We start from the raw sequence: 11,947 nt of genomic DNA on the forward strand, positions 1-11,947 counted from the left end.
CTTTAAAGAGCCTAAGCTACATATCATTCAAGGGGAACATTATCCGGAACGATTTCATAGTATAATTTGAGTGCTTCCTCCACGCATTAAAAATAATTCAATGATACTAATTGTGTTGGTCTAAAATACACAGGAACTACGCAATCTCAACAGTGGTAGACCACCAGACAGATCAATATGCAACTTATACCAAAGAACGAGCTCATTGTCCTACTTTTGCTATTGCACCAAGAAATGAGACACCACACCAAAGAAAAGGCAGTAATATTATAAGACCTGCGGGGGTATCAAGATCACTCACACTTCAAATTACCAGAGTAAACTGTACCCTTAAGATACTGATTGAAGCAAGCACGATGATTTTTGGACAATGCAGAACTTATGCACTTAGTAAGTTAACAGTTGTTTGAAAGATCATCTTCAGTGATGAGTTTCTCGTTGAGAACGGTCAAAGTCTATACCAGTAGTAGATTTACATGAAGCCTACTAAAATCTTCCAAGAAGCTCAAGATTATCCTCTCACATTTTGTTGCATCCCCTCATCAAATTGATTAATCTTAATGACTGAGAAATCATGGAGCTGCCCAACATCTTTCCTATCAAAGCTTTGCTAATGGAGGTTTAATTTTCAAGATCAACAATAGAGGTATAATCACTCCCACGTTGATGTTAGCATCAACACAAACTAGGACAATTATACGAATCGAAAAAAAAAATACAATCAGAGAGTTATCTCCAACACTTTTGGGAGACTCGGCAATAAGGGTCGTATGAGAACACTCAAGCCAGGCAAGAAGAGCTACTGAGCCCATAAGAAGCATGCTTGAGTTTCCAGGTATTAGTTGATCTCTTGCAGTGGGCCGTGCTTTTATTTCATGTCTACTTCTTTAACCGCCAATGTAAGAAATGGTTTTATACATATGAACTTATGAAGAGGCCAATATTACTTCTTCCATCATAGTCAATTCCATACTCTGTTTCTTCCCTTTTTTTATTAATCCAAAATATCAAAATTCATATTATTGATTATACCCCTGCAACAAATGATTCTTTGTTTTCTCGGAAATGTTAACCTAATATTTTTCGGGGGAATGTTTTGTTGATGCACCAGGTTTTCTGTTTTGATTCCCTAGGCTCTCCACTCCCCACACAAAAGCTAGGGCAAGTTTTTTTAGGAGAAGCTGGGGAATGAAATTCATGGGGAATGTAAAAAACCAAAGAGTGTGAACCAAACTTAATTTTTATAAAAATCACGGAATTGCTAAGTTGAGAAATACAAAAACAAGCAGCGAAACACTCCCTAAAGGTCTTCACATTCCCCCAAGATTTCCATTCCCCAGCCTTTTCAAACTTCTCAGCATTTAGCTAGGAAATGGTAAAACCTGGGTGATTAAAGCAGAATTTCGGACTTCTGCCAACTGTCCCCAGGAAACCCACTGTATCAACCAATCATTATCTAAGCATTCTCCAGGAAACATAAAAACCGGAGAATGAAAATTGTCCAACATTCACACAGGCCCTTAAAGACCCAAGTCCTAGAGTTGAAGAGACCTGACTAGACATCGACTTGACTTTCGAACTATAGCTGGCGAAGGAGCAATATACCATTTACTTTTTTCTTCTTCTTTTTTTTTTGTATAAGGCTGTCATTTCTGTGATTTGTAATTCAAATGTTTCTTGGCTTCCAAGCAAAATGTAGGTTCCATAATTTTCCTCCTGAAAACTAAAGAAATCCCATCATAGCTGAATACATTTGACTTGTGCCTTTGTTTAGATTGATATACAGTGTGAGAAGGCTGCAAGGGTGAACTCAGGATTAGAGTTGTTGTTAGTCATTAAAAGGAGAGCAGTTTAGAATCACCTGTTTGGGGGAAATTAGAAGCTCAAAGAGTGTCAGAATTGGCCATTATTAAAATACAAAGTTTTCCTTCTCTTGCTTTTGTACTTTCTCATATTTTTATTTTCTTTTCCATTTCTCTTCAATTTGTATCTGGAAATGGCAATGTCTTGGAATCTTGATGTTGGAAGATCCATTTAGTATATAATAGCAATAAACAACAACCACATTTACAGTTTTTGGGACAAAAATTTGGATGTTGGAGATCAAATAGGCAACTGGAACATCAAGTAAATATCTGCATGCATTATAAGACAAAATAGTCACTCACATTTATATAAAAGATGCATAGCAATATCCGACCCAGAACTTTTTTTTAAAGAAAGGAAACATGGTTCCCACCCAATAATGTAAAAAATCAGTAACATGTTCGCATCCAAGAATGTAAAAAATAGGAAAAATGGTTCTTAGGATTTGAAAGCAAAGATATTTAGAGCGAGAATAACAGTCCCTACATGAATCCCAGTTGAAAATGCAAATAGAGAGGTTGCAGCAGGATAGATAGAACAGCAAGTGGCATGGTTGGGAGTGGTATATGGTTGGGCATCATAACCATTCAGTGGATACCTAATAGAAATGGACCGATGAGCCAAATGAATGTAAGCACCAAGTATTCGCTGTTGGAGTATGAGCTAGAGGATCACTGTAGACTCCACACTCTGATGAAACCAAGCAAGTGAAGTTGAACTGAAACCAATGACAATCCAAACCTACAACCCTTAAGAAACCAGCAACCAGAATACCCTATTTAAGCATTTGTTCACCCGTCTACAGAGCAACCCCATAACCCAAACCAAAAGTGACATAGAGCCTCAACAATTGGGCCAAAATGTCCTCTGCCTACCAGTGGAAATTAGATTTCCGCTAGCATCTTTTAACCAATCAAGGGCCACCAAAGGACACCTAGGATCACAACAATGCAAGCCACAAGTACAAAAATAAGAGTAGCTAGGTAGCGAAAATTGAATTTTTGCTACCCTAGAAAAAAGTCGATTGATCTTTTAGAAAATTGTGCACAAATCCTTAGGCTAGGTACATCGAAATTCGGCTAACTTTGAACACCAGCAGAAATCCAATTTCCGTTGGGTGCTCGGATTATTGTTTACCCCTTATTTCTAATGAAATTAGAAGTCCTATTATACCACACCCCTAGCCAACAATGGGTGTGTCACATGTCCAATAGCCAATCAAACCATGCCATGTGGCATTTTTACCCATTAACTTCCCACTATTTACAATAATACAATTAGCCCAGCCATCTATAAATACCATCAACCAATTATTTCAAACATTTCACATCTCTCTGCAAAAGGGGAATTCCCCACTAGAGAGAGATCAAGAGAGGAGTGTACATCCATCCATTCCATCTCAACCATCAAAGTCTAGTCTATACATCCATTCAAGCCATCAAAATGGTTCAACTTGTTCAAAGTAGGGTAGGAGTTTGAGATCTACGATCATCTTCTCTAAAAAGGAGTGTAGCAGCTTTGATCTCGCCTCTCAAATCTCTCATGCACACGAGTGGCTCTTCTATTGTCATTTAGTTTATTTGTTTGAATATTGCAACAATCTCTTTCTCATACACCTCTTTGCTTACATATTTGCTTATCCCCTACATACATTTGATCTTTGTCTTACCAAGTTCTAGGATCCTAACAAATCATAAACCTAGGGTCATCCGATCTTGTATTTCAATAATCATCTCCTTAGTTAAGGTTAAAGTGAGCAAGCCGTCTCCATGATCATAACCAGAGTTAAGCTTTATCAATGCTTAACTTCAATAGATTGAGGAGACGATGGTTGTTAAAAAATGGAAAAGAAGCACTAATAAAGCTCAGTGGATGGTTTGAATAGATGTAAAGGCTACAATCGATGGTTGAAATAGAATGATTGATTTAGACTGAATGGATGTACCCCTCTCTCTCTATCTAGGAAAAGGATCAATTTTTATAAAGATGTGGAATGCTTGGAATGAGAGGGTGTGGAGGTATTTATGGATGAACTAATGGCATTGTTGCAAATAGTGGGAAGTTAAGTAGCATAAAGGCAACCTTTAAAAAAAGGGAGGTACAAACACCATATGGCATGGTTTGATTGATTGTTAGATATTTGACACCCATTAAAAATAAGAGGCAAAAAGTAATCCAATCACCCAGCAGAAATTGAATTTCTATCGGTGCTCGAAGTTGCTCGAATTTTGATGCACCTAAACTAAGGATCCGTGCACAACTTTCTACAACATCAGTTACTTTTGCTAAGGATAACAAAAATCTAATTTCCAATACCTAGCTACCCTCGCTTCCATACTCACCGCTCGTTCTATTATGATCTTGAGTATCCTTTGGCGGCTCTTGATTGCTCAAAAAGTGTCAATGGAAATCCAATTTCAACTGACCACACGGTGGTCATTTTGGCCAAGTACTTCAACTTGGATGGTCCTATGAGGGCCCTAACTCACTTTGGGTTCGGTTATGAGGTTGCTTTATGGACTTTTGAGGGTGAACGGATGACTGGACAAGATTTCCTTGTTACTAGTTTCCTAAAGGTTGCAGGTTTAGGTTGACATTGATTTTGGTTCAGTTTCATGCGCTCGACTTCAACATGTTGGGGTGTCTACAATATAAAAAATGTAAATCCGTCTAAATTGCCTTGTCAAGATGTAGGAATCTATGTTTGATAGAGAAGCACCGATAACCGTTAAGGTCATTGGCTACAAATTTTAATAAAATTCATGTCTTTCAAGCATAGGAACATGCACAAAATAAGGCAAACGAATGGATGAAGTTTATCGTAAGAAGTGTTCCCATGTAGTCCCTAATAAAAAGATATTCCATGCAAACTCTAGCGGGGAGCTAATTAATGAGAATTTGTTGTAGAGGCATACAAAGTATTATCAGCACATGCACCTTGATGCTTGCGCCACATATTTGGCTTGAACATTGATGGGGTCACAATCGCACATGTCAGACACTTGAACAATCAAACATTCATGCATGTGCATGGAACATAATATTTCCTATGTCCACTGAACTAGGGACAGTTATTCCACCTTCTTGCAAAGATAAGCAATCCTTGCTAATAGAAATATGTATATATATATATATAGAAAAGGTACTATGCGCTCGACCTCACAAGTCCGTCCCATGAGGTCAAGCTGTGTGGGCCCCACCGTGATGCGTTTCGAACATCTAACCCATCAGTCAGATGCACCATTCCATCGTGGGCCTAGGTCTCAAAAATCAAGTCAATCCGTGACTTGTGTGGGCCACACCACATACAGAAGTGGGGAGGGGCCGTGCACCATTAAAACATTCATAATCCGTTTTTGGGGCCCACGGAGATGTGGTTTGCAAATCCAGCCCATCCATTATGTGTGTACCACTTGCATGAGGGTTCAGACCAAGTTTCAGCAGCATTCAAAACTCAAGTGGGCCCCACCAAGTGCTTTTATATGTTTTAATGGTGTTTCACATGATTTTAGATGGTATGGCCCACCTGAGTTCCGTATACGGCTAATTTTTGGGATATCCCATAATTTAGAGGGTACCCATCAAATGCACGGTGTTGATGGTCGACACGCATCACGATGGGGCCCACACAGCTCGACCTCACGGGAGCTAATCGTGAGGTCGAGCGCATAGCACCTTTTCCCTATATATATATATATATATATATATATATATATATATATATATATATATATATATATATATATATATATATAATGGACACATTGTCCTTACTATCCTAGGTTCCTTTGTGCAATTGGGTTTGACAAAACACAGACAGGTTGTCTATCCCAACACAACTTTGCTTAGATCCAAACGTCCCTTAGTAAATATAGCAAACCGATATTGAGTTGTGAACTAAGAGAGAAAAAAAAGAGGCAATAGGCTGGCTCGGGACTAGCCAGCCCATTGCTTCTTGGTGGTGTTCCACCTACACAGCACATCATCCAATTACAACCAAGGAATTAGAATGTATCACAAATGTATCACGATAAACTCATCCAGTCATATAACAATCTTGATCTGTGATATATACAACCAGGGTATCCCAAATCAGTTACGTATTGGCTGTAACGGCCTATACGTAACGGCGGTTACCGTTACACAATACGGGGCTGAAACGGAGAGGTGCAGAAAATGAAACCGAAATAGCCGTTACAAGGCATAACAGCCGTTACGGGCCCGTAACAGTTGTTACGGGCACTAACCTTAAAAGGAAAAAAAAAAAAACTAACCTAATTCTCGCTTCTTCTTCTTCTTCTTCTTCTTCTTCTTCCTCTTCTTCTTCTCCGCAGTGCTGCTGCAACTCCTCGCGGCATGCTGTAGCTCCTCCTCCTGCTGCTTCTTCTTCTTCTTCTTCTTTCCCCTCTAAAGCAACTCCCTCTCCACCCTCTCTTTTTCCCTTTCTTTCCCTCTCATTTTTTTAAAAAAAATTTCCCTCTCATTTCTCTCTCCCTCTCTCGCAGTCTCGACAAAAATGAATGGGGGGCGTGGCCGTAAAACAGCCACGCACCTTATTTTATCCGGTAGTCTGTGGTGCATGCCGCTTAGTGCACTTGCACTGTTTTAGTGCATGCGGCCCACCTTGATTTGTGTTGTATTATATATCCATGCCACCCATCAGTTTTTCCTGATCGTTTCAAGGCACAATCCCTAAAAGGAGGCAAATCCAGATCTCAAGTGGACCGCACAGTAGAATTGAATGTCCATCGTGCACTTGCATTGTTTTATGCATGTGGCCCACCTTGATTTATGTGTTATATTATATATCCATGCCACCCATCAGTTTTCTTTGATCATTTCAAGGCATGATCCCTAAAATGAAGCAGATCCGGATCTCAAGTGGACTGCACAATAGGATTGAATGCCCACTGTTAAAAACTTATTATGGCCCACTGTAATGTTTATTTACCATCAAAACTATTGATAAGGTTGCATGGACTTGGATCAAGGAAAACACAAGTTGCGACTTAAAAAATAATATTAATAAATAATAATAATAATAATAATAATAATAATAATAATAATAATAATAATAAAAGTTTTAATTGTGGGAATTCAATCCCTATTGTGTGGTCCACCAAAGATTTGGATTTGCCTCATTTTTTGGACCATGCCCTAAAATGAGTTGGCAAAAAGGATGGACAGCATGGATATACAACAAATGCATCAAGGTGGGTCCTATGTTTAGGGCATCATTCACTAGTGGTCCACCTAAGATTTAAATCTGCCTAATTTTTTGGATCATGCTTTAAAATGAGTTGGCAAAATAGATTGACGGCACAGATATATAAATACATCAAGGTGGACCCCAATTTCAAGGCATCACCCACTAGTGTTCCACCTTAGATCTGGATCTACCTCATTTTTGGACCATGCCTTAAAATGATTTGATAAAACAAATGGATGTCATTGATATACAATACATACATCACGGTGGGCCCTATGTATATGGCCGTAAAAATTATCCATGAGGCATACATTAACTCAAAATTAATAAATCAAATTATGGCACTATTGTTGCCAAGTCACAATTCCAAAATTAAATTGTTTAAATGATTTTCATCGTTAATTTGCAAACACTTGTTTTTTTGAAATATGATCATTTGATATTTTTCATTCTTCACCGTTCAATAAATATCTACCAATCCATTAGTGAGATAAGTGCCAATAGATTATATGAATTTAACGTTGATTTGGGGTATCGAATGGTCCACCAAATCAGCTCTAAATCGACAACACTATTTACTTGAATATAATTTCAAATTTTTTCTTAAGATTTATTGTGAAGAATTATATTAATTTGTTAGATATATGAATTACATAATTGGACATAAAAGTCCCTAGATTGTATGTTGAAATAAAACGTACACAAGTCACAAGGTATGTAATATACCAATACCTACAAATATGAGATATTTTGGTATTAGATTCATTCTAATTAATTTATATTGATATTATATAGTTAGATAATTAAATGTAAAAAGATCTATATAGCCAATACTAGGTTGTCAGGTTCATAAATTCATCAGGCAGACCAATACAACTTCTCACCAAAGAGTGGACCGTTACACCACCATAAACATGTTTCAAATTATAAATGCATATTTGAAATATTTGAAATATTCCAGATTTAATCCATATTTTTAAAAAAATGGCAAAAAAAAATGCACCATTACGGGACCCGCATCGGCCGATACGGGCCGTATCCGTATTGGTAACGGTGGGCACCGTTACGCCCACCGATACCGATACCGAACACCTTGTATACAACACAATGAGCCAAGGACATTGTTGCCCATACAATCAATTTTAGGAGAGGCGGCCTTTGAGATTCTACTGCACATAAAATGAGATATTTTTCAAATAGATCAAAGGTATTTTTCAAAATTTGAAAATATGCGTGATTATAAACGGATAGCATGGATTTTATCTATTCCAGCTGAACCTGGGTCCTGATATGCCTGCTCCATAAGAGTTGGGATTGGCCTTCCATAAATCGTCTCTCTTAGGATTTAACCACAAGATCTCTATAATATATAAATCTACATGGTCATTCCATAAGTCATCAATCAAATTCCACAAAATTGACTTGGAATGACTTCACCCAGGTTCCCTTCTCATGAAATTAGATCAACTACAAGTGCCTCCCATTTCTTCTTTAATCTGCCGCTGGCAAGTGTTTGAACAGAGAAAGGAACTAGACGATGAGGGAAAGAGCATTCAAAGGAGTGTAGCCCGCATGTTGAGCCCATCCAACAAAGGCCATGTGGGGCCCACTGTGATGATTGTGTAACATGCATCTGTACATTTGTCTTGCCACCTCATGTCAGGACATCAGCCCAAAAAAGAGGCAGATCTTCAACTCGAGTTGGCCACAAATCAGGAAAATGTGCAGATGCGATGGACGCCGTTGACAACCTTCTCTTTCACTGTGGGTGTGCAGCCGCATCCTTTACTTCTGTTTTCCTCTCCTTCTCTCTCCCCCCATTCTCTCTCCCTTCCTTACTACACATGAGTTGCACATGCCAATTCCCCTAATGTATTGAAAACCATGCTTTGTAACCCTCAACGCAAATGCATAGCAGCAGATTGCATGACTGATACATTCCTCCTCAGGTAATGTCAGTGGAATTCAACATCAAACCAAGGTCGACAGATGGTATCGCACACAATAACTCATATACGCATTCAGATGATACCTCAAAATGATTAAAACCAAAATAAACCCTATAAACAGACATCCACATATCATCTATCAAAACCATCATTATCATTATCAGCAGCAGCAGTATTATATCATAGCCTTGACCCATCTAATTTGGGGTCAGCACCAAATAAAACCACATAAACCCTAAAATTAAGAAACATCAAATCAAATACTTTAAAAGAAGCATCCAAAATCCTACTTCACTTTATAACCATAACCAAGTTCAACCTCATAATAGAAACGAAAAAGGCATCAAATTCGGCGTCGACAGTATCCTCATCGAAATGCTAAAATTCAAAATTCAAAGAATCCAAAGCCTAGACAGACAGACCGCCTACTCACCGCCGGCCTTCTGATAGACATAGGTGAGGCCGCACTTACCACAGTAGTGGCGATCGAAGTGGTTAGCCATGAAAGTGCCGGCACCGCACTCGGCATTAGGGCACTCCTTGCGGAGCCTCTGGACCTTACCCGAGTCGTCGACCTTGTAGAACTGGAGGACGGCGAGCTTCACCTTCTTCTTCTTGTGCTTGATCTTCTTGGGTTTGGTGTAGGTCTTCTTCTTCCGCTTCTTCGCCCCGCCCCGGAGACGGAGAACGAGATGGAGTGTCGATTCCTTCTGGATGTTGTAGTCTGCCAGCGTACGGCCATCCTCAAGCTGCTTGCCGGCGAAGATGAGGCGCTGCTGGTCGGGTGGGATGCCCTCCTTGTCCTGGATCTTGGATTTGACGGTGTCAATCGAATCGGAGGACTCCACCTCAAGGGTGATCGTCTTCCCCGTTAGGGTTTTCACGAAGATCTGCATCTGAAGATGCAGATGCTGCGGCTAGGGTTACGGTTCCTCTCTCTCTCTCTCGGCGAGCGGGTTAGGGTTTGGAAGGGAGAGATGGGATGATATTTATAGGGTTCTTGTGTTCTGTATGGAAGCGTGTGTTCCGGAAAATGGAGAATCAGGAGATCCAGTAAAGCTATCTCTACACGACACGTGGCAACTTGCGTCAATAGCAACAGTCCATGAAGTGGGTCTCGTCAGAGATGGCTTTGTGTTTCGCCAATCACACTTATCAGACACACATGGCCATCATTATTTTCGGTAACGGATTAGGTGAGACCCGGATCCACCAAGGTCGGTGGGACCCTTGACTGTGGGGCTTCTAGTGATGTATGTGCATTAAATCCACACCGTCCAACCGTTTTGAAAGGTCGCGTGATCCCAAAAATGAAGCTGAATCAAATCTTAGGTAGATTACACCACAGGCAAAAGTCGTAATTGAATCCCCACCATTAAAAACTTCATATATTCCACCGGAATATTAATTTGCCATCCAACCTATTGGTAATGTCACAAACGTTTAGACAAAGATGCTTCACAAATATCAGCTTGATTCAAAGCGTTTTTTAAGCTTACAAGAAGTTTCTAATGGTCAGTTACCACTATTTCCTATTTCCTGTACTATGATTCATTTGGGATATGTAATGATGAATGACCTGGTGTGGTCACTTGGCTGATCCAACCATCAAGCGATTCACCACTGCAGTAGGGGCGGCTTCGATATCCCTCACCATGGGGCTCATCTTAGTACATTTGTCTTACATCTATGCCGTTCATCTGTTTCTTTAGATTATTTGAGGGTATAAGCCCAAAAATGTAGTAGATCCAAATCTCAGGTGAACCACTCCACATGAAATAATGGTGATTTAATTCCCACCATTAAAAACCATTTGGGGTCAATGGAATGTTTATTTGCCATCCAACTTGGATGAAGGGACCACACAAATATCAGCTTGATCCAAAACTTTCATGGCGTTATGAAGTTTTTAATGGCAATCACAATTGTTTCTTGTGATGCAGTCCACATGAGATTTGGATGTGCATTTTTGGTCCCACGCCTTAAAATAATCATTTAAGATGGTTAGATGGTATGGATGTCAGACAAATACATCAAGGTGGCCCCACAATCAATGATCCCCGCTACCCACAATCAGTGATCCAAGCGAGGCCTTGAGGATAGAAATGGAAACATATAAATGTACTTAAGAGTATGCTTGGATTGATCAAAACATAATGAACTTGTGGTATTATTGTCTATATTTATAAATGGCTTGCAAATGACATTTTTATTTTCCTCTTATTCTCTTAAAACTATCCTCTTTTTTTTTTCTTCTTTTTTTTTAGTGCCTTAAACTAGAAAATATTATTTTTAAAAATGAGAAAAATGAAAGAAAATTACTCATCTTTTACAAAGTACTTCAAATAGTTGTCACTTGTGGTACTTCCATCTTTAAAGTGCCACATTTGTAGTAGTGTTTATCTTCAAACACCCCACATGCGCCAATATGCTACTTATGAAGCATGTACCACCATCCATCTTATATCACCACATGTGTGCCGTCGTGTCACATACATAGCATGTGTCGTTCCCTCAATTTTAGTGACCCACATTTGAATGTGCCCACACCCCAATGTTCCATGTGTAATATCATGGATGTTGGATTCCGATTGTGGGAATCAACTTGTTTTCCATGAATTGCCTCTCTTGAGGGCTTTAGGAGTTAAAAAGATATTATTATGTTTGACTAAAGTCGCCACTAATCAATTACTTCGAACCTACAATGGTTATACCATATAAAATGCTTAAGATTGATAATGTAAAGATCTTTAGTCCTAAGATGACTCTTGAGTTTATGTTTCAAAAATTCTGAGTAAGGGACCATAATTACAAAGAGGAAAGGCACCCACTCTGCCCGTTTAGATATATAATTTCTATTTCACAAAATCTGACCAATTTCTAAGGAATGTGGTTAGTTATCAAATACAAAATATTGAAATGT

The 11,947-nt window shown here is 39.1% G+C and overlaps 1 protein-coding gene across 1 annotated transcript; it reads right to left on the bottom strand.

Moving 5' to 3' along the window:
- Positions 1-9,265: 9,265 nt before the first annotated feature.
- On the bottom strand, positions 9,266-10,008 carry LOC131219247 (ubiquitin-ribosomal protein eS31 fusion protein). Its single transcript, XM_058214295.1, has one exon. The coding sequence runs from the start codon at positions 9,918-9,920 to the stop codon at positions 9,450-9,452; it is 471 nt and encodes a 156-aa protein (XP_058070278.1). The 5' UTR covers positions 9,921-10,008; the 3' UTR covers positions 9,266-9,449.
- Positions 10,009-11,947: the final 1,939 nt, after the last annotated feature.

The sequence above is a fragment of the Magnolia sinica genome, chromosome 11 (assembly GCF_029962835.1).
Source record: "Magnolia sinica isolate HGM2019 chromosome 11, MsV1, whole genome shotgun sequence".
NCBI lineage: Eukaryota > Viridiplantae > Streptophyta > Magnoliopsida > Magnoliales > Magnoliaceae > Magnolia > Magnolia sinica.

Excerpts from the sequence above, each read along its gene's own strand:
- LOC131219247 (XM_058214295.1), bottom strand. The coding sequence starts at position 9,920 with ATGCAGATCTTCGTGAAAACCCTAACGGGGAAGACGATCACCCTTGAG.